General features: G+C 37.7%; 1 protein-coding gene across 6 annotated transcripts in view; it reads right to left on the bottom strand.

Moving 5' to 3' along the window:
• Window positions 1-1,676: 1,676 nt before the first annotated feature.
• ANKRD12 (ankyrin repeat domain 12) overlaps window positions 1,677-24,278 on the bottom strand; it is a 66,416-nt gene continuing 43,814 nt past the window's right edge. For all 6 annotated transcript variants that reach the window (XM_075744454.1, XM_075744456.1, XM_075744453.1 and 3 more), the window contains 6 exons: window positions 22,902-23,049; window positions 16,145-20,835; window positions 8,030-8,128; window positions 6,274-6,417; window positions 3,282-3,377; window positions 1,677-2,965 (listed from right to left, as the gene is read on the bottom strand). In XM_075744454.1, coding sequence (XP_075600569.1) covers window positions 2,780-2,965; window positions 3,282-3,377; window positions 6,274-6,417; window positions 8,030-8,128; window positions 16,145-20,835; window positions 22,902-23,049 — 5,364 coding nt within the window. In that variant the 3' untranslated portion in view covers window positions 1,677-2,779. The remainder of the gene's footprint in view (window positions 2,966-3,281; window positions 3,378-6,273; window positions 6,418-8,029; window positions 8,129-16,144; window positions 20,836-22,901; window positions 23,050-24,278) is intronic.

The following is a 24,278-nucleotide window of genomic DNA, read 5'->3' as shown; positions in this document are numbered from 1 at the left end:
GGCTGGGAACCCAGAAACCCGGAGTAGCCCTCGGGCTTCCCAGGGGACAGCCAGACCCTCGCGACGGAAACATGGCCACCTCCCCAACAAGTCACGCCTGTATTTCCTCTCATCCCTCCTCCTCTTCCAACTCGCACCACTTGGGTGAGAGAAACACACGGTAGGGTGTCCCTTAAACAACACACCAGGTGTTTACCACAGAGTAAACTTGGGGAAAAAAAAAAAACACGACTGGAACAAACCCTGGATTCGAATCGGAGAAGGCAGGAGATCATTGTCTAAGGGACAAACCTCTGGACAGTCCCCTTCCTTTGAGCAATTAAAGTTTTACTAAGCAGTTGCAATTGAAAAACCAAAGATCTGTTTCACAGACCCCAATAATAGGAAGTCATCTCTCCTTGTAAAGAAAGCATCTGTCTTCAGATCCCCTTCTAAGACAGGATACTGCCAAAATATTTTTGAATTCATCGCAAAAATGTTTCTGCTGATAACTTCCAGAGGATGAACTTTGTTTTACAGCAAACACCCTTGAACCCCCACCTCCTCCCAGCCCCGCGGGGTGTCCCTGCTACCACGCAGCACCCCAAGGCCACCCTGCTCCCCTGTCTGCGTGACAGCCGGTGTGCCCTTGCTCTCTCTGAGCACCACCGCACCCAGCTACTGCTGTACATCCGCCCAGTTGTAGCCTCCATCCCAAGTGGTTTTGTCACCCGCTTCTTGCCTAATGCAACCAACACTCCTGCAACCCAGTTTCTGTTCTTTATTAAACACTCTTAATTATTCATATCCCATACTTCAAAAAGTCTGTATTAGGTTCTTTTACTTCCAGATACGTATGTTACTTTTTATTACTCTTCAGTATCTGATGAAAGTAAACTCATACCCACTTACTAGTTGTTAACACCTTTGAGCTTTATCAATTTTTTCCCTTGTCTTTTTAAGCAGGTAATAGAGATTTCTGTATTATTTTAAAATTTTACTTTCAGAAGAATATCACATTTGCATTTTCTTCAGTACACATTCAATTCCGAGTGATGTCAGGAAGATATTCCTATAGAAAAGCAGGAAGAACAACTCCTTCCACAGGTACCTAACACATTAAAAGTGGCCAAAAAAAAAGTTACAGTGCAGGAACTACATATTAATTAATAGTTTTACTATTCTTGAGTTACTATTACTTTATTCTTGATTGGAACTGGGAGTGATGTGCACACAGGATTGAGCCTACTGTCCGTAGAGTCTCCTGTTCGATGCCCGTTTGCTCTCCACCACCAGAAGGATACCCTGGGTGTTCATACAAGCAGAAGGAATAACTACTGTGTAGTAGTTCACCTAGTAATTAAAAATCAGTTCAAAGCAAGCACTTTAAATCTCTTTTCCGGGTAACCAGGTCTCTTGCCTAAGCCCACTTTCTTTCAGAAGTAATTTCACAGACATCAGATCCCAAGCATTCTTCAATAATTTATGGACTAGAGGGTAACAAATCTTTTTCATGAATATCTGTAACCTCTTACTAATAAATAATTAACTCTCTGCTCATTAACAGTACTAAGAATAAAAAAGCATTACATTTCGCAACACGGGAATTTTTTTAGTTTCATTGAGCCTCCTTACATATTTCAGGAATGCTAAGATTTGATATAGCAAGTGTTACAATATTAAGAAATTCCAACTAATAACATGACCAATAAAATTTATTAAACATTATATTTACAACTATTTACATATCCCTCCATAGATTAATATTAAAATAGACAATATACAATTTAAGAATTTTCAAAGGCATTTTGTTGGAAAAAATAGGCTCTATTACGAGACCACCATATAAGAGCAAAAGGGTTTTTTTGTTTTGTTTTAACCAAAAATATTTTCAGTATAGTAAGTCATAGGTATGGCATTACAACAGCAGACTAATATGAAATATGATTTTGTAAATATTACAATTGTTTAGGTATCAGTTATTGAAGTAAAGGAGTTAAGAGTTCTGTGAAGCATGCAATACAGTTCAGTTTCAATTCTTTTACAGTTATGGTGATGAAACAAGCAGCTAAATCAAACACATGCCATACAAAAAAAAAAACAACCTGCCAACCAGAAACACACTACACTTAATAAAAACCACAACTTTGGTCCAATAAAACATTAGACAAAACCAGTTTTACAGTTAAAATATCTATTTTATACAGGTTTGAACATTAATTATAAGACTATTTACATTTGCACAATAAGTATAAAATAAATTATTTAAAAATGAAGACAATATTACATCTTTTTGCAAAAAGAAAACTGTACAGTAATTTACAAAATATAATAAGATTAATAGACTCTTTTCCTCCAAGTCTTACATTTTCTTCCACAGGCTTTTTCATCATTTTTCTGTGGGAGTTCAACTGTTACTGAAGTTTCATAATACAAAGCTTTATAGCAGATTTTAAGTATAATTTGTTTTTTGGTGGCTGTTTTAGTTATTAACAGCTTCCAGCGCTGTTAACTCACCATGTTTCACCAGCTTTTTCAGCAATAAGCTCTAATGCTATAGGCAATTTTTAAAATACAGATAATGGCATTTACTGGGACACTGACTTTAAAATTAGCATCCATCTTCCAGGTTTGAAGAAGAGCCCGTGCCGCACTTCTCTGAAGGAACACCTGAATTATTGAGAAAGGTAGTATTCCACAGAATTAAGTGCTCTGTCTCAAGAGAAAAATACCTTAGTATATCACTGCGCCTCAGTCTCTAGTTGTCCAAGGGAAAGGGGGAGCCAGAAGACGCTAGTTGTCATATTGGCGTCAATTCAAAGTCATCATTAACATCAACAAGAGGAACATAAAACTCCTGAATTTCATAAATGCTGATAGATTTGTATGTAGCAGGATCAAGTTCTTGTAGTTTAAGCTGCCACTCCAGTCTCTGTACCGCATTTAAAGCTGCTGCCTCATGCTGCTGCCTCATCAAAAGGCATGTCTATTTTAAAATTGGGAAAGAAGTTGGTTTAGTATTTGGAAAAATATCACAAGACATTTGAAAACAGAGAGGAGCCTCTCTGGTGATAGTGACTTCCCTGCTATGTCTTTAGAAATTTGCAGAATATTCCATTAAACTATATAGCAACAAAGGTTAATTTTTATACTGCTGGACTCTCCTTTGTGTTGCCCTCAAAACCTCTACAATAGCCTATAATATTGCATACAAATGTATTTATTAATCTATTTATTCATCTCATCTCCATAGTGACATTAGAGATTTGGGAGTTTTTAAACAGAAAGACAAAGAAGTATACCTTTAATTTGTCAAACTTATCATCAACGTCCTGTAACCATGACATAAACTGCCTTGCATTAAATCGATCCCTCACTGATGTTTTGCTGTCATCAGCCTGCAAAAAAAATAAAAAAAATTATTCAAGCTGTAAGCTATTTAATGTTTCAATCTTAAACATAGTTTAAATAATAAAACCCACTTAGTGGGACCTTCATAAGCAATGCTTCAGGTGGAAAAATAAACTCTCCATGTATCAAGGTATGCGAGCATATATATGTTGACCACCACTTTCACTGTGAGCCAGTTGATCAATAAAAATGAGTATTTTTAGATTCCCTCAAGCTATTTACTGTACTCTATTTTTGAAGTTTAGAGCAGGAGGTTTAAAGTTTTATGCCTTAAAGTCTTCATCAGTACAAGGCAGATCCTTCCACAAAATTGCTCTCTCTTTGGTCTCTAAAATTTAGTAGCAAATTAAATGAGTATTCCCTCAGGAAAAGCAAACACATTACTAAAGGAAAACTTAAGCAGCCTGACTTAACTGGCTACACAAGTATTCAAAAGCAATAATAAAAAAATATTTTTACCATCAAAATCCCCAAAAGGAGATTAAAAAAAAAAAAAAAAGAGCAGACATGTCTTGCTCAGTGAAAAAAATATTTTTTGAAAAACCCTATTTAATAAGAATCTGGACTGTCGCATCTGCCCATAGTGAGAAACTAGATTATCTATAGTGCTAAAGGCAGACTATGCCAATTTAACATTTAAATAATAATCACTAAATCAAACAAGCTGCTGGTACCTTTTTAGGAAAAAAGAAAAAGACACCATAGGAATTTGTACGCTGTAGCAATGAGCAAGAACAGCAAAAAAACCCTGCAAGGACTGGAATCTCTAGAAAACATCTGAGACTTCAGATCTCAAGGACAGCTGAACAGGTTGGTTCTGGAAAGAGCCCTCAAAAACACTGATCTTGTAACCCTGAACCACGGGCACTTAGGCGAGCTGTGACCAGCTAACAGTCTGTTCTGCAGAAACTGGGCCTTTTTCCTCCCCCATCTTTGGTTGGGCCCTATGACTCCAAAGTATGGTTCTCAAGGTCTGCCCAACACATGCAGCCATAAAGGCAAGCCTCCAAAGACTCAGAAATCCCATAAACCCAGTTCTGAGGCGGTCATTTTCCTGCAAAAGAAACCAGATCTTTGCTTACAAATCTTTCCCACCTATTTATTCAAATACAAGAAAATTTCATCAGAAATGTTTCTTCATTGTAGAACGAAGTTATGAGTCACTAGTGGGGTAGTGGCAGAACGCATTGCAAGAGAATGGTTTCTTATGCATCTACATTCTTCCCATGAAACAAATTTAAATCAAAGCATCAAGTTGGTAGTTTAAAACATTGATTTCAATTATAATTTAAAAAAAATGTAATACTTTGCTGAGCATTATGTCCAGTATTATAATTTTCTAAGAAAAATCACCACAGACTGAAACACAAAGCTGTTGAAGTAGTGAGGGTGAAGGAGAGGCATTTTACCACTACTATTTTTATTGCATGGATGGTCAAAAAAGCTGCAATACTTGGGAGAGGGGGAACCCACAACAACTTCTCCCCCAATAAAGATTCCTTTTGTTTCACAGAATTCAAATATAGAACCAGCTTATTTAAAATAAATTGCAAAATGTTACCTATAAAAATGCAGTTATATGCATAACTCAGATGTATCTCAAAGTTCTAAAAAGCTCAGGTCCTCTAAACTGGGGCACCAAAAAAAAGCAAAGGACATTCTGAACTTCAGAATTAATGATGATATTTGGACTGTTAACAGAAGAGGGAAAAAAAATATTCTCATTTTTGCCCTATCAGTTAGATTTACTAAGGAAATGATGATTTAAAAATTTGTCAGTGTAAAGCTTAAAATGGGAGAACAATACAGTCTCCATAAAACTGCTATCTCCTGCTGAATCACCTCGTTGTGCATAGCTCTAGGTCTTTAAAGATGAGGAAAAAAATGTAATAACAGACTGAGGAAACACTGGAAGCTGTAATAATTCTACAAGGGGCTCCAGGACTAAAGTGGTGTTCCACATGTGTCGGAAATGTGTTTCATTTTAAAATGCCCAACATCCAAATCATCAGCACTTTTATCACATCTGTAACATCACATTTCTTCCTTGCGTTATGTGCTCTTCCCAGTCACTGAAACAGGTTCTGAATGCTGTTTCCATTTTTGTTAGCAGACATATTCACAAAATACCAACACCCTGAAATTATACTCTCCTAGAGATACGGCTGCAGCAAAGCACTCTTGAGTGGTGGTCCATAAAAGATATGCAGATTATAAAATAGATTGCTCATTTTAGGTTTTAATCGGAAACTAAATATGAACACTGAACATGCAAATAACACAGCGCACATAAATAATATGGCGCTTGAGCTGATTTGGAAAAAAATTTCATCTGGTAGTGTTCAACATTTCACTGTTGGTCATCTGTTTTTTATGGAACAGTTCTAACGTCTGCCTTATAGAGAGGAGAAAAGTATTAAGTGAATATTGCCACAAAACATTTCCAAATGTCACAAACCAATCTTATCACACACTACTGCATTCCATTTCTCTGGACTAGTGAGAAAAAGGATCTTATATTCTGATAAATTTTTTTGTTGTTTAAGCTATATTTGTAAGCTTCTGAAGAATGCTCTGTTTGAAATTTGATTTCATAAAAAACAGCAGAGTAATTTTCTCATTTTATCCTTCTCGTAATTTCTGGAGGTGAAGGAAAACCAGACATGGTACAAAACAGAAAACCAGTGTGCACGCACCCATAACCTCTTGTTATTGTACACCCAAATGAGGTCTAATCAAAGTAACAATCTTTAATGTGCAAAATCTTAATTCCAGACAAATCAATGACACTTTCAGTATGGGAACAGAATTCTATCCAAACACTCCTTTTGAGTCAGGCTAGAAAAACCTTTTTGCCTGAAATTCTGAAATACATCTCGTTACCTGAGCATCCAGAGGCACATTGTAAACCTCGGCATCCAGCAGAACAGTGCAGGCACTGAATGGTAGTGTTTGATTAGCTAGCGTTCTTGCTGCTCGATAATGAACACGTAGAACTTCTTGTTCATTAGAAACAATAAGCTTTTCCTAATTGAACAAGATACCAACATATAAATATACATTTGGTAAATTAAACATTTCAGTTTCATTCATAAAAATGTCCATTCGTGTAAACGTTTCTTTTTAGGGCTTACACTTTTGAAAAGCAAGGGATGAGCAGTTCTAATTAATCAAAGGCAAAATTTCAGTTTAATGATGCAGAGAGTGTTCCCTGAATGTCAGAACCAAAAACACCTTCTCTCCACTTCTGGCCTCCCCCCATTGGCAGAACATCATGCCCAGATTTTCCACTTAGTGCTACTGAGGCAAGTTCTAGTTAATGAATAAGGTGAAAGATGGAAGGTATGAGGAGCAGAGGGTTGGGATATAGGTGTGTGAGTCTCGACTATATTAAGATTTTTGTCACATGCTTGTCATGCCAGGCACAATGGCCAAGGAAACCAAAGCAGAAATATAATTTGCAGAATAATTTAAATATTTTGTATTTTTAAAAATTGATTTATTTTTTCTTTAAACAACGTGCAGAAACTCCATAAATGCATAGCTGGACAAAGATTCTTTCCTGAACTGAGACAAAAAAAATATAGCTCACTTGGCCAAATTTAACTTATAGTTATATAAAGTGGATTTGAAGAACAGTATATTTGAGCAAAGTAACTGAAAATAAGCAGAATTTATAAGATATAAAAGAATATATGCGTGTGTTTACTGCTCTGCAAATAATGGCTCTAATTTTTATCAAAAGAAGGTGGATTATAAAAAGCTTGGAAAACAGAAAAAGCAGCATCCTTCCTTTGGTTACAACTAATTTATTTTCAGTCAGAACTTAAACCACATTTACATTCTTTGTGCTTGTTTTTTTATACTTAGCCTTAGACCGAAATACTGAATTAAAATAAAAACCCTCCCTCAACTGGTTTGTTAAGCCACACTGAAATCAACTTAATCAAAAACCTACCACATCGGGTTTTAATGAGCCAGCTGCTTCTTAAATTACATTCTATGTGCAAAAGGGGTCCTGCCTGTGTCCACAAGCAATCTGGCTCACAACAGTGACAAGACGCCTAAATCTAGGCTGCCAAGGAAAAAGGTTTGGGCAACCTAAAAATAAAGAATACTCTTAGGCCAGAAATATTTTCTCAATTTCTGTGTTCGAATTCAGTGAAGCCTACAGAAGCAGTTCTAACATCATTCTGGGCAGTTTTTGCAAGCAGAATATTGAAAAAAATGTTTTAGTCTTACAGCCACGTGTCTTCTACAAATACAGAATTTACTCCTGCTTCAATTCTTTTAACTCAGTCAACATGATTCTGAAGTCGACAACAATTATTAGCTTTCTAAACTAGAGTCTGCAGCTTTCTTCCCACTCACCACTGCCCCTGGGAAAAACGTGGGCCACATCTTAGAGCAATTAACAGGAAAAAGCTGCACTCTTACTGACTTAAGTATTCTGCTAACAGTTGTCCAACCCCCTTTTTTTTTTTTTTTGTATTTACAAGTTTCTCCAATTCCTAAATTTGGATAGAAGGCGGATTATTTCTAGAGCATTGTTAAATTGAGCAAAATATAGTCTATCCATTGAAAAAAACCCTAAACCTTAAAGTTAGGAAATTAAAAAAATAAATTACTTTCGTCTTACCCTTTCAATACTGTGCTGTAAACGTAGTTTCATCCTTACAACCTCCTGTTGTTTAAATAATTCTTTAAGTGGGTCTGACAGTGAGGGAGGTGGTGTAATCTGTGGAAAAGGGTTTATAAATAGTACAGTGAATATGTATTTAACATACATTTAACATTGCCTGTATGATTTCAGCATTTATTAAAAACAAAGCAAGGTATTTTTTAGGGAAAATACGAGAGTTTTGTACATTCCATTAATTATGTGACTTCAATCCATTTGCAATAAAAGATTTTAAGGATTCTTTACCATAAAGTTAATAAACCCGACCAAAATAGCATTTCAAACTGTTCAGTGCTTTTAACCAGTCACTGTCAGCATGCCATAGCTGTTCTTTAAGACAGCTATACATTAGAAGATAGTAAAAATACAACTTGCTTTCAATTTTAAAGACTCTTTAAAGCACAACTGTTCATTTTGAGAAGTTAAAAACTGCCTAGCCAAATACAAGAGCAAAGTAAGACAAAGAAAAATATTGCTAAAAAAATAAGTCACTGTAGATATATCTATACAGTGTCACTGGTATTTTATATGGCACAAAAGATAACCAACCATATTCCTAATGTTACAATCATGCAGAACACAGGCAAGCACAAAAGTACACTAGAGCGCCAGGCAGTGGCTTGGAAAAGCGCTTCCTCCTGTCAGTTATTCAAATAGGTGTTTTTTAAAAGCTTATACAAAAAAAAAAAATCAAATAGACTTGAGTGAGCTATCAACACTTATTAATTTGCTAAACATTTTGCATTTTTAGTCAATTATAGTAAACAACCAGTATTACTGTCCTGACTGAGCTGTATGAAAAACACTGAAAAGGCACCTGGAGCCGTCATGGCAACTACAGAAATCAGATGTTTCTTGAGAAATAACTAATAAACATCTTGGGAGTTTTAAAGCTCCACCCAAAGTTTACTTTTCTCTCTGCAAGTTCTGTTTGACAGCTCAGCACAGCTTTTAACAACTGCTGGATTTAAGAGCACTGATACTGCCTTGGAAAGACTCATCAAAACTAAAGAAAATACTGCTTACTACTGCTAATGCTCAGAAACTGCAGCTGAAATACATACCTACAGGTATTATACTCTACCTTGTACCTAACACAAACACATAGACATAAATAATTCTATTCCATAATATGGATCTTGCAACTGTTCAAGAAATAACAAAGCCATTATGCAAATATGGACACATTGTATTACTACTATCAATCTTGCACCTATACACTCCAGTTACAAAGTGATTTATCTACCAAAAATTATTCAATTAGTGTTATCTTGGAAAATTATTTCAGGACAATTTTTTTCCCCAACTGGAAGTTAGCCAGTATCTTTGGAATTAAAGAACATATTCAATAAATGACTGCAGTGCATTCCTTAAATTATTATTTGGTATAAAATGACATTCAACTCCTTCATGTTTCAAACTTCTAAGATACACTTCTCAATGAAAACAGTTTGGCTCCCAAATTGGTGAGTAACATTATGGCATATGCTATTTTTGTGTAAGTCACCAGTATTAAAAACAAACTCAACAAAAAGAAACAACAACCAAAACCCAAACCACAAACACCTACTGAAATAATCTGTCTCAATCATAATGGATTTCAGCATGTTTAAGTTCAGCTTGAGATATACTGCAGTCTAGTTTTGCCTGGAAACTTTGCATTCAGTACAACAGTGCTACCACAGTCTTTCAATAAAATGAGATGAGGTGCTTGTGGTAACACCAAGCTTTTATTTAATTAATTTTACTAAAGCCAAAAAGATCTCTCAAAAATCTCAGTGCTTTTGTTAATAGAGAAGCACACAGCATAAGAATATAAATAATCTGTCTATAAACAGTCTTTGAGTTTATGCAGCTAAGTTATTCAGAAATAAAAATTTCAGACCTGGCGAGCATCCGTATCACCTGAACAACTGCAAATGTTACTATAAAATGTTATTCCTTTAAAATTACAGACCGTTTAATTTTGCAACAGAAATACGGATCAGCACCATAGGAAATAGCTGGAAAGGACTTAATTATCTCCACAGTCAACTTGTGTGGACTTTTATTTGAACGTATAAGTGACCCCTGCCTCCGTGAGGCTGCAATTACACCGCAGCTTTTATTAAAAGCCTTTTCCAGGTCCCAGAACTGTTTTATTAGATCCCTGCTTTTGCCGATCAGCCGCAGAGACATTTTCCAGCCAACACTGAAAAGGAGCGGGCAGTTCCCCCCCCCCCCCCCCCCCCCCCCGCCCTCGGCAGCCCGCTGAGGCCGCCGGGCCCGGGGCGGCCCAGGCAGCAGGGGGCGCCCTAGCGCTGCGGCGGGCTCGGCCCCCGCCGGCGGGAGGGAGACGCGCGGGCGCGGGGCTCCCAGCGGCGGTAACTGGGGCCCGCCCAACCCAGGCGGCACCCCCGAATGTCCTCAGCAGCGTTCGGGGCGAACGCTACGCTCTAGCGGCACAAAAGGCTGCCTGTGTGCGGTTTTAGGATCCCAGAGATCGCTCCTGCCTCTGTATGCACTAATAAACACTTCGGTCAGCCCTATGCTGTCTTCCAAAACATAAAGCTAAATACAGGGCCGAGTTTGTTTACATTATTTTACGAACTTTTCCCCCCCTCTCTTCTTGGGAACATGGGAAGAAAGAGCTTCACATCCTTAAAGTCCGCAAACAGGGGTAGAGTCGTCTTGCAGCACCTGTTGGAAATCCCAGCTTGCGAACCAGCACTGAATTTGGACAAAGGAAGTAAACTTTCTGGTCTCAAAGGAAACTGAAGCTAAAGGTTTCAAGGCAAGAAGCCTCTTGGATCTTCTAGTCAAAGAAATGGTTAGTAAAGAGACCACAGAAGGTGTGTAGGGAAAATAGGAACACATGCGTTGGACTTCGAAGAACAGAGCATGAAACCGAATGCCACAAGGAAAAGGTGACCTTAATTTCTTGTATAACCAAAATAAGTTTGATAACTAGTTTCTTAAGGGCCCAGACTCCATACAGAAGACAGGGAAACAAAGAAGCCCTGCCTTCTAAAGCGTTCTCTAATCCCAGTCTGAGAAACTACCCAGAAAAGCTAGACAGAATTCAGCCTTTCACTGCTTTGCTGTGCTTCACCAGAAGGCAGCCATCGCACAAGGTTTGTTTGGTAATAGCTAAGGTTCAAGACATACCCTCACCATCTCCAACACATGAAAATCAGTTAAGAAAGTTTCTTGCATGCCTTGCATCCTTCATAACAACTACAAGGACACCAACTCTTCACTCTATAAACCTCCAATCCTCATTTGTGCCCGTTATAAAAAGGAGCAATGCTTCAGCTAACTCAGATTCACACATACACAAAATTTCTGCAATTATTTTCACACATCCCTATCTATCTGCCCTCACCCATGCCACCCAAATTGACTGGCTCGCTCTATTGCTGTAACATTTCATGCATTCAGGAAGCAAGTTTCTGGTAACACCACTAAAATCAGCTTTTACCACTTAAGTTTCTACAACAATGCCAGAGAGACTGGACAGAATCCCTTTTACTAGAAGCGTATCTGCTAGATAGCCATCGGAAACTGGAAGTGAATCATCTTAGTATCTCTTCTCAGGAGGCAGTACTGATAAAGATGACTGAACCCTGCAGAACATACTGATGTAGCAATCTGAAAGGCAACATAGTTAAGTACAATTTAAATTTACTCTGTTAAAAGATTCAGATTTGTTTCCTTCTGTTTTGAACTGACCTGATGTCTCCTATCTTATGTTTTGTGTTTGCACTGGTGAGAGGGAAGCCACAAGTCATACGTGACTATCCTTACGGCCTTAGGTGATACGGGTCATAAATTACAGTATATAAACAAGGCTGTGGAAATCAGACTTAAGCACACACACCACCTCCTGGTTCCCACCTACAGGATGTTTGAAGTTCATCAGATAAACTATAGTGCATCATTAAAATTCCAATGCAGAGAACAGTATGTTACACAAACTATTCCGAGTCCCAGGGTGTCAGAGCTAAATATATTGTCTTCATGTAGCCCTTCACACAGTGATATCTAAAACACAGGAATAATTTAAGAGAGTATCTACTTTTATGTACCCTATATAAATCAATAAGGCAAAAATCAGGTTAACAGAGAGTCATTAAACCACCACCTAAGGAAAAATTTAAAAAAAAAAGCAACAATCCCAGCAGACAGGTCATTTTGCAGGTGCATATTAAATTACACATTCTATGCATAACAACATGTTTTGTTGGAAAGAAACCTGAGAAATTTTATCAAAAATTTGTATTTACACAAATAACAGTAATTAAACAAAGCATTTAGCTGTACTGTAGATTATTTTTTCAGACAAAATGAAAATGCTTAAAATATCCCCCTCTTTAGATTACAACTCATGCAGCCTTCTTACACTTTTTCTCCTAATGGAAATAAACACCAATTTCCTAATTATTTATTTTAGCTTCTCAGTATTTTTTTTCCTTCCCTTTTGCTCCTACCAGCATGGAATAAAAAGCTTCACCTGTTCTTTCTACAACTGTAGAAGATTAACAGTACCATGAAAGCATATACAAAACAAGTAAGTTTAAAACATCAGTATCACCAGAACATGTACATGTAGGGAAACAACCCAGAAATCTAAATGAGATAATAAAAAAATCAGTAACTGTAATCCTTCAAGCACCTATTCACATTTTTAAGAGGTTTTTTCAGCAATTAAAAGCATGAGAATGGGGAGGATGCATTCATCTCTGATATTTACTGAACATCATTACCGAAGAATTTACACTACCCAACTACCCATATTTATTCTCCTGAACTGCACAGCAAGAGACAGGAAGGAAGCATGAGGCAATGCTTTAATACCAAGTCAATAATCCACCCTTTCTTATAGTGCCTACACACATTGTCATTTATGACAGGGAAATGAATTCTATTGCCCAGGTAGATGATGGGCAAGGGAAACATATATGCTGTGCTTCTCCACTTTCTGCTTATCCCAAATTAAGCACTGAAGTGTGATGCCAAATCAGTAAGTTGTAGCTTGGAAACAGTATGTACTTGAGTAGCAGCTGCTATTAAAGAAAAAAAAATCTCTCTGCTTGCTGTGATAAAGATATTTTATAGAAGCTACAACAGCTACTGAGAAAGATTTCTAGACTGGCAAAGGCTGATAGCCTGATACATTGTAGCAAAGCTTACTATACATCCTACTTCACTCATAGGCCAAATACAGGTGTCATCTTACCCACATCTTTCCTCAGACTATACTTGATTAACTAATTTCAAAGAACTGTGGTCACCATCAGACAAGAGAACTTGCTTAACCTTAGAGGATACACATACTAATTCTCTTAGGCACACACAGGGGGCATAGTGGAAAAATGAGAGGAAACAGCTTATACGGGGATTACGACTACCTCTGGAATGAAGTAAACACAAATGTTAAAATTTACTTTTATATATTAAATTTGTGTTCATTGCTTAACCAAAAGAATCTTCAAACTCTACTGGAAAGAGCTAAGACAGCATCTCAAGTAGAGGCGAGTTATCTTAAAGTCAACATAATAACTAGTCCATTCAGAAACAGAGAGGCTGAAGACTGGGTGCTTGCTTACAGCACTGGTGGATAAGGCAAGAGCAACTGACAACATCTACCTGGACTTGTGCAAAGCATTTCACACTGTCCCACACAACATCCTTGTCTCTAATTTGGAGATGGATGGACCACTCAGTGGATAAGGAATTGTCTGGATGGTCACACTCAAACAGTTGCGGTCAATCGCTTGATATCCAAGTGCAGATCAGTGATGAGTGGAGTTCCTCAGGGGTCGGTACTGGGACCGGCACTGTTCAACATCTTTGTCGGTGACATGGACAGTGGGATCGAGTGCACCCTCAGCAAGTTTGCTGACGACACCAAGCTGTGTGGTGCAGTCGACACGCTGGAGGGAAGGGATGCCATCCAGAGGGACCCTGACAGGCTTGAGAGGTGGGGCCATGCAAACCTCATGAGGTTCAACAAGGCCAAGTGGAAGGTCTTGCATGTGGGTCAGCGCAATCCCAAGCACAACTACAGGCTGGGTGGAGAATGGATTGAGAGCAGCCCTGAGAAGAAGGACTTGGGGGTGTTGGTTGATGAGAAGCTGAACATGAGCTGGCAATGTGTGCTTGCAGCCCAGAAAGCCAACCGTGTCCTGGCTGCATCAAAAGAAGCATGACCAGCAGATCAGAGGAAGTGATCCTGCCCCTCTACTTTGCCCTCGTGAGACCCCACCTGGAGTACTGCATCCGGCTCTGGGGTCCCCAGTATAAGAGAGACAAGGAGCTGTTGGAGCAAGTCCAGAGTAGAGCCACGAAGCTGATCAGAGGGCTGGAGCACCTCTCCTATGAAGACACACTGAGAGAGTTGGGGTTGTTCAGCCTGGAGAAGAGAAGGCTCCAGGGAGACCTTATAGCAGCCTTCCAGTACCTGAAGGGGCCTACAGGAAAGCTGGAGAGGGACTGTTAACAAGGGCATGGAGTGATAGGACAAGGGATAATGGCTTTAAACTGAAGGAGGGTAGATTTAAATTAGATATAAGGAAATAAATTCTTTTCTGTGAGGGTGGTGAGGCACTGGGAGAGGTTGCCCAGAGAGGTTGTGGATGACGCCCCCTCCCTGGAAGTGTTCAAGGCCAGGTTGGATGGGGCTTTGGGCAACTTGGTCTAGTGGAGGGCGTCCCTGCCCATGGCAGGGGGGTTGGAATGAGATGGTCTTTGAGGTCCCTTCCAACCCAAACCATTCTATGATTCCATATGAGACTTCATACACACAAACATTTCAGTTTAGTAGGCATTTTTGCCATTCAAGGATTAAGATATTCTTCCCATTCCTCCTGAACTCAGATTTTTCCTTAACTTGACATATCTTAAGTAGTGGGCATAGAATCAAATACTAGTGAATTCTAACGTTACCAAGCTACTGTATGTCAGCCAAACACCTGCTTTAGGAAATCAAATACATGGTCTCAGCCTATTCCAGCTATTATGTGTGTTAACTTAAACCATTCGAACAGGTTTAAGCTAATATGTTTTACCTCACAGCTAGAGCAATCTAAGTGGATCAGATAATAGGTGGAAAAATATAAAACCTCCTTCTACTCCCAGGAGTAACAGTACTTAAAAGTGGCTAGCAGAAAGCCCTCAATGCACAATGTTTTGGGTCTCCCCTCTCCCCCCACATAGAACACAATAAGCACAAAATCAGATGTGCTGAGAGGCAAAGAAAGGAAGTATGATTCAGGTGCTACTGTGATTACACTGACATCAAAACAAAGACCAGCAGGGACCATGTTATTGTGAGACATCTGGAGGGGTACCTCCACAGCAAATAGTAGTATTAACTGCACTTGAGTGAGTTCTGTTCGGCATTGCATGGAGCTCCTTCGCAGCTGTCATCAGGGATATGGCAGTGTCAGAACTATGAAGAGCTTAGAACTAAACAAGCGTCCTTGAACTATGGATGTTCTTCAGTGAAAAGGAAAAGAACTTCACATAATTAAATAAAATCCAGAACATCTTAAAATGATGGATTACAAAAGCTGGGACACAGAAGATTCCATCTGCTGCTCTTGAGAGTATTAAGGAGAAACTGAGATAGCTAGCAGGCACTCTTCTACCTAAAACTTTTGATGATGGACTTAATATTTTGAAGCACTGCACATCCACCCCCACCTCCCTCAAATGAAACAGCTTTGAATAATTAGTTTTAACCAAATTTTTGCCAGCAGAAATTCAGAGAAGCTCTCAACAACTGACTTTACTTTTGAAAGGGTGGGCTTTACAGTAGTAAATACTTTGAAATGTAGTATTTGTCTGTGTGCCTTTTACAGGTGTCATACATGATGGTTTGTCTCGTAATGACTGTGAAACTACTGTTTATATTTTCCACTGGTTGGGGCTTTTAAATATGACATTACTTGTCAATATTAATTTGCCATGTCGACTTAATATTTTCAGCACAAGTATTCAGAAGCAAGTTAGGAAGAACACAAAAGTTACAAAAATAAAACCAAAGCATGCCTTTCATTGTGCAGTACATTTAAAGACCATATTACTTACAGTTGGGATGCATATCTTGCTCAAGGGATTGCCATCCAGTAGGTATGAGCCATTGAAGGTCACATATTCGTCATAATATTGAGGTGCCTGAGGAATAACACTGCACAGTAATTTACGCTTCTCTTCTATTTTTTTTCTTATGTGCAAGTATTCAAAATATGGGTTTGCTCTCTCAGAACTGTATGGCTGAATCTCTTCAAGTTTCAAAGAATCAACAATAGCTGCCAGTGACTGCTGGGTTTTCTCCTTAGCTTGCAGTAAAGAAGGGTTCACTTGCACAGGCTGAGGCACACGCGACACCTTTCTTTTACGTGGATGATGTACCTGAGCATCATCCTCTTCAGTTAATCTAATCCTTGCTTTCATAGATGCTGATGATTCAGACTCTTTTTCTGATGTCTGCGCACAGCCAACAGGATTCTGCTTGCCCTGGTTAGCAAGTATATTTGCTCTGTTCCTTGTAATTCTTTGAGGTACTTCTTGCTGTTCCATCTTCTGATCCCCAGCAATTTCTTCATCTAGTTTAACTATTTGGCTGTATTTATGTACCTCTTCCGGTGTAATTTGTTGTGAACTATTTTCCAAATTAGATAAAGAGGAGTACTGTGGTAGATCATCTGTCAACACATTTTCTCTGTCTGCAGCGCAGGGTTTTTTATTAGCTGATTCATTCATAATTCCCTTTGACATTCCTGAACTTAGTTCACAGAGATCGACGTTGGCTTTATTATCAACAACATGCACCGAAACCAACTTTTCTTGTTGAGCTTTTTCATTTCTAATGTCTGAAGTATCTGCTGTGTTACTATCCACTTCACTGTGAGCATTCTTACAAACAAGTTTACTGAATGTGTATGAATTTACATTTAATTGTGAACTGCTATCACTTTCAGGAATATCTTTTTCTAACTGTACCATAGGTAAATCATTCAGCCTTTCATAGCTCTGTGAAATATCCTTCGCAGAGTTCTCAGAATATACAGCAATGGGTGCATCAGCCTTCTTAATGTTTGAAGGGAAGAAAGCATTCTCCAGCTCTCTGGTACTAGTAGCATCTGTATCCAAGGTAGAAGTTGTAGTTTGAACTAGATTTTGTTGTTGTACAAATGATGACCCTTGACTGCTAATACCTGGTAAAGAAATGTGTTTAGACACATCGAGGGGTGGCTGAATAGGTAAAGAACAAGGCGACTGTGAAGGCAAAACTGATGCAGATTCTTGAGAACTGGAACTTCTCTTAATTTCAGCATGCTGAGGCAAAAATTCAGATACTTGTTGCTCTTTTAACGTCCTGTTTTCAGAATTATGCATTGCTATAACACTGTTAGTATCTTGCTCTGATACACCGTAACCTGAGCTGTTAAACTCATTGTTTAATGAATTAAGTCTGTCAAAAGGCACATCCCATGGTTTGGTTTGCTGAGTCACACCACTTTGACTACATGGCTCTAAATGTATATTATAGTCTTCTGACGGGCTCATCTGAGCAGTACTTTTAATGGTACTTGTACTCATTGTTGCCTGCTTGTTGCTAGCGGCTCCAGTCAGAGATGATGTAAAGTTTGACTGCAAACCAGACATACTACTTTGAAAATCTCTTTCAAGCATGCTACACGGTAGTTCTGGTTTAGGAGAAGTGCTAACATAAGCCTGAACTGATGGCAGAGTATTCTGATTATTTTCTTCTGATAGTCGAGGCAGTTTGCTGTGTTCAGAAACAGCAGCAGGCATGCTGCACCTTCGAACCTCTACGACAGGTCTACACTCATTTAAAACCAGTTTAACATCTTCAACAGAAGCTGATCTAACGTACGCTGGTGGAAGCCTGTTTGCAAAAGGCGGCTTAATGCGATCTGGCAACTCAGCAAGACCATCGGTCTCTTTTTCAAGAAGGGCTGGTGATTTGGCACTTGCCAAAAATGGTGATTGTGAAAAAGACATTTGGGAATCAGAACCTTCTAGCATAAAGTCTGAGTCATATTCAATTACAGGCCTTGGAGTAGTTACTGTGGTATGGCAAGAATCCTCAGAGCTTGCAACTGAAACCATGGACACTGATCTGGAGCTCAGACCTGCCTTTTCACTTTCTGATTTGGGAGATCTATTTAAATTGTCTAAAACCAAGGAAGACTTTATAACATTGACACTTCTTGTATCTACTGATTGCGATCTATTACTTGTAGCATCTTTCTGCTGTTTTTCCTTCATACAAACATCTGGCAACTCAGAGCTTTTTGAACGAATCAGTTCTTTGCTTTTTACTTCAGCTAATGAGTGTTTTGGTTTTTCTTTCATCTTGTTAAGTTCTAAACAAGTGCGGTTTCTTAAACGTTCCTTCTCTTTCTGTTTTATTTTTTCTTTATGTTTTCTATGCCACTGCTCTATTTCCAGATCTTTAAGGCTAAGCATTCTTTCAAAACTAGTTTGCATTAAATCATCGTTGACTAATCTTTTTTCTTTAGGTCGAGCATCCTTTGCTGCAGGAGCTGGTTTAGGCTTAAGTTTCTCATGTTCGAGTTTTAGTTTAAGTAAACTAGTTTGATGTAGTTTATCTTTATGCTTGTCTCTGTCTTTGTATCGGTCTATATCTTTATCTTTTTTATCTTTCTCTCTACCATCTGGAGTTTTCAACAAATCATCTTTTGGTTTTTCTTTCAAAGACAACACTTTGTCATGCACGGTTTTATTACCTTCTGTAATACTGCATCTCCTTTCCTCTGGCACATGTTTTGAGTTTGCTACTGTTGAGATCTCCTTGTCTTTAGATTTGTCTTTTTTTTCAAGTTCCTTTTCTTTGTCTTTATTTCTATTTTTTTCTGATTTAGTATATTCGAATTCTTTTTCAGACTGTTTGACTTTTCTTTCAGTGCAGTGTTTTTCTTTGCTTTCAGCCCAATGTCTGTCTTTATCAGCCTTTTCTTTATCATGCTTCTTATCGTTTTTTTCTTTACTTCTTTCTTTGTCATCAAGTTTTTTAAGAATACCTGTGCTTTTTATTTTATCATTTTCCTTATGGCATCTTTCTGCTTGCTGGAAATTGGGCTTCTCCTTTACTTTCTCTATATTTTCATTTATTTCTGCTTTTTCTTTTTCTTTCTCCGTCTTGTATTCATGTTTTACCTTTTTCTCTTTTTCTCCATTTTTTCTTTCTATCTTTTCAACATCTTTTTCTTTGGTGGAGGTTCGCTTTTCAGGCTTTTCTTTATTTTCCTTTAAATTCTTTTCCTGCTTTTCAGTATCTGTTTCTTTTTCTATTAAATGCACGCTGGCTCCCTCGTCTTTAACACCAAAGCAGAACAATTCAATTTCTTTATCTGCAAGCCTAATTTCTTTTTCTTCTTTTATATCTTTTATTTTTTCATCCTTGAAAAACTTCTCATTCTCCTTTTTGTTCTTCTCTTTCTCCTCTTTAGCATTTCTCTCTTTCTGGAACTGTCTCTCCTTAACTAACTTATCTTCTTTTGCTTTTTCTAGCTTTGATTTTCTGTCTGAAGAAAGAGATTCATGTTCTATATTTAACAACATATCGTCATTTTCATCACTTTTGAAAAAGTTCTCTTTCCAAAATTCTCTGTCAAACTCAATACTTCTTTGAACCTCTTTAACGTTATGTTTATGTTTTTCCTTTTCCCCATCCTGTTCCTTTTTGTGCTTGTCCTTTTCTCTTTCTTTGTGTCTTAATTTATGCTTTTTAAGTGTTTTACCTTCCTTGTCAATCTTTCTCAGAGTATACTCTGAATTCTCTAATGTTGATGTATTATCTTCCTCTTTAATTTTTGGACTAGATTTTTCACCAAATTCTAAGTGAAAATCTTTTTGATGATGCTTGCTTTTTTCTTTGTGCTTGCAAGATTTGCCACTAGAACTTTCTACTAGATATTCAGAATCAGCATTGTGCTCATACCGAACTAATTCAGATTGCAATGTTATTTCAGAACCTCCTGGTGATAAGCAAGTTTTGGTGTTTTCTTGCTTTAATGGTGTTGACTGCTTTTCACTTAATCCACAGGGATGCTTCGGAGATTTACCTGCAGTGATATGAAACAGATGTAAAGAAGAATCTTCTTTTGGGGTGAAAGACTTCTTAAAGGTTTCTTCCTCTCTAGTTTTATCTAAAGAATCTAACCCAGAAGTAGCTATATTTGTTACTCTGGCATTTTCTTTTTCTTGCTTTAGTTCTTGATTCTCTTTATTTTTGCTCTGATTTTTTACTTTCCTTTTAACTTTGCCTTTTTGTTTGTGTTCATTTGTAACCATGTATTCTTTCTTCACTCTTACATCAGAATTTGATGTCTCTGAAATAGAGCAAGGAGAGACTATCTTCTTATCCTGAAGTATTTCTTCATCTGAACTTTCAGAACTTGAATACAGAACTCTAGATGGTTTCTGCTTTTTGCTTTTAAATGATTTTGAGAAGACAACTTTTTCTTGTTTCACAAACAAGCTGTTCTTTTCAACTTCAGTCTCATCCTCCTTCCTTAGGTCTTTTCGAAGAATATGTCTGTCATCGATCATTTTTTTCATTTCATCTTCATCATCATCTTTAAACTCATACTCATCAAGAGCAGATGGAAGTGGTGCCTTACTAGGGACCGTTTGTTTGCTGTTATTTGCTACAGAGTCCTTTTCTGCTTCCGAATCAACGTTCCCCTCTACGCTAGAAGGATTTACAGATGGAGCTTCTTCAGAATCTAGAGTAAGAAAACCAAAAATTAGTTGAATACTGATGGGACATTCCTCACACATTAGTTCAGGACAAAATAGTTCAGTTCAGCAGTCATACTGCTATACAAATGAAAAAAGAAAAAAAACACTCAAAACATACAATAAACCTTCTCACTGGAATTAAGCTTTGTAAGAATAAACAAAAGGTCATGAAACCAAACTGCTCCCCACACTTTACAGCTGTCACTCAGGTATGTAAAAATATTAATTAGCATTTATATCTCAATCTAATAACAACAATGCACTTGAAATTTTGTAAGCCTCATCTATTGTGCATGTTTCAATGGCAGATAAGTTTTTATTCTTAAAAGACAGCTGCTTGTGTAAAGAAATTTCCTCATGTACCTGATATGGATAGCCTGAAGTAGACCATGCTATGATTTACTGCAATTGGTCTCTGCTATACAAGTTTATCACGTGGAACAAGTATGTTGTACTGGATGACTTGGACTTGCAAGTCCAAAATGTAAACCTCTCAACTGTTCCTAAAATTTAATTTTAGGAAACATATGGAGTGTTATTACCACCTGATCAAATGAATGAATGAAAAACCTAAAACTCAAATATCTTTAAAAAGTATTTCTGGATGTATTGTTTCCTCCAAACAAGGTTCTGAGTCAACCTGAATCTATCAGTTTGCTTTTTAAAAAGGACTGAGTATTGTAATATTCAGTACTATGGACTAGAGATTTGGCATACTGAATAAAAAGTAACAGAAGAGTTTGAAATAATAGTATAAGGAAAGTGATGAAGCAGTTTCAATGCATTAAAATTTTGAATGAGAAAAAAAAAAGTTCTGCTGCAAGAGTCCCCCTCATTTCCAGTACGATTCTCTGTGGACCAACTGCCAGTATACAATGGTTAGGCACATCCCTTGCCAGCAGGCTCCTCACCTACACAGTATCAATAAAATAGATCCCAGAAGTCCCTCTTCTATATTATCTGTAGCACCCAGAACATATTAATAGTTCTGTGCTACCAGCTTTTTATATATTCCCCCTCGCCCACATATACATGCCATCATCTTCCTGCCTTAACTATAACCATCCTTGTAGCTTGTCTGTGCCTTCCCTTCATCCTTTTTCTACAAGGTAGTTGCTGCTTCTCTCTTCCATGTCTCTGTTTGCTTTGCTACTAACAGTCTTTCCCCATCCCAAACACATGAGAGAGCTTACTCTGTAATGACCAAAGGTAAGGCAATGCAAGTACAGGAGATGGATCACCTATTCGCTAAGCCTGACTCCTTGGAAAAAACGCAGAGAACATTCTGCTCCTCTTGGAGACCAGCCCACGGAAACTAAGCAATACCCTGCACAGACAGACAACTGTTGAGGAATCAATTGCTAAATAGCAACAATTATGCATATGTAAAAATATTTTTCTTAAGATTCATGATTTGGCTAAGCTTAAGCAGATTCTGTGGAGCAATTCCATGACTGTCCCTTAAAACAGAATGATTATGCACTACATTTCAGGCTATTCTTCCATTGCCAAAAAAGTTAACACTACCATCAGAACATTTATCAGCTTTACATAGAGCAATATGCTTTTTTTTTTTTCTTTAAGAATAGTGAAACTTTGAATAGAAAATTCCTAGGGGTTTGGTTTGGGTTTTGGTTTTTTTTTTTTTTTTTTTTCATTTCTTTAGTTGGTGGTTGGTGTTGGTTGTTTTCATTGTTGTTAGGGAAAAAGAAACTGACTCTAACAATCATGTGACACGATGCTCTCCCTCATGTAATTTTTACGGAATCACAGAATGGTTGAGGTTGGAAGAGCCCTCTGTAGGTCATCTGGTTCAAGCAGGAACATCCAGAGCCAGAGAGAGAAATGAAAAAGTCATAATAAACATTTCAGATAATTCAATTGAAAGATTTGAAAACTACCTGTAAAACTAAAAGTGGAAATCAACTTTAGCAATAGCAATTGCTACCTGCAGCTACTTTTAATAGCTAACATTATGCAAAAGATCAAACCCACCTAACTTCAGGTGAATTGATGCACTTGAAGTATGCAATTAAACGGCTACTTTTACCTGAGCAACTGTCCTCATCATCAGATATAGGCACCTCCCTTTTCAACAGCATTTCCAACTCTTCAGTTTCAGCAACATCAACAGGTCTCTCCCCATGCTTATTGGCTTGAAAAGGATTTCCACCATGTCGAAGCAACAGCTTCACAATCTGCAGCATTAAATAAATGAACTTTTAGGTTTTCCACATGTTACTTGACCAGCATAAAAATCTTCCATTGCACATAAAATGTGGATAAGGTGATATGCAATCCTATACTCCTCTTACGTATGAAATCGAGACTGCAAAGCAAGACTTCAGCAACTAGAATGCAAAGTCCAGGTATACGTAATCTGCTCATTAGAAGAGGTAACGGGGAAGACTAAAATTGTCCTCTGGTACGCAGACATAGAACCATCATAAAGAAAAGCAACAGTGGCCTTTTGTTCTTGCTGTTCCAGCATTTCCTCATACCATTCAGATGGTTCCTCACCTACCAAGCTCTCTACTCCTCTGCACTCAATTCACCTCCTTGCTCCACATTTTATAGCACTTAATTCTAAGGAACAGAGAATGTTTTTCAAGTAGCAGTACTATTGGTTTCCACACCATTTCCAAAAAGCCCTGAGAGAGAACCAGGTATCTTATTGGAGGAACAAACTACCCCCATCCCCAACTGAATACAATACAGCAAAATCATCAATTTCTCTAGCATCAAGGGCAATAAATTGTTAAAGTTACAATGATACCAAGGCCACAGCCCAGTATGAGTTACGTTTTTTTTGTCCTACATGCTAAGAACGGGTAAATTCAGTAGACAGTGATATGTTAACGTGAAATTTCAGAATTTCTCCGATACATAATGTCAGTGACATGGTCATAGATAGGTATACTGAGACCAGACAAGCAAGAGGCCCTGTTCTCCAAAACCCTACTACAATTTTATGCTAATTCAATCTAAAGATCCACTTTTGTTTAGATACCCATGAGAAACAGTTACTAAACAGCTAATAAAAATTTCACAATCAGATTATCATAATTCATTTCTATAGCCTTTCCAGAAGATCCTTTCAAACTGAACATCTTGTTTGAAAGGTTGGCTTGATTTAAGGATATTTTCTATTTTTTGCTTTATACAGCAGATTGCACACAGAGTAATGAAATAAAAGAGATATAAAGGAAAAGCGGAGTCATTTCTGCATCTAGTTTGCAGAAAACAAGAACAAATTCAGAAATTAATGTAAAATACCTACAGTGCTCTATTTATCTTCTCCACTAAGTCATTATTGGTAAATTAAAAAAAATAATTAAGAATATATATACGTCAGTGCTCTATTTCAAAGTCCATAAACAAATACATAAAAATAAATGTAGGATATATACCTTTAAATATTTATATA

The sequence above is a fragment of the Balearica regulorum genome, chromosome 2 (genome assembly GCF_011004875.1).
Source record: "Balearica regulorum gibbericeps isolate bBalReg1 chromosome 2, bBalReg1.pri, whole genome shotgun sequence".
NCBI lineage: Eukaryota > Metazoa > Chordata > Aves > Gruiformes > Gruidae > Balearica > Balearica regulorum.
Note: the sequence above shows the minus strand (reverse complement) of the source record. Positions and strands in the feature narration are given on the sequence as shown.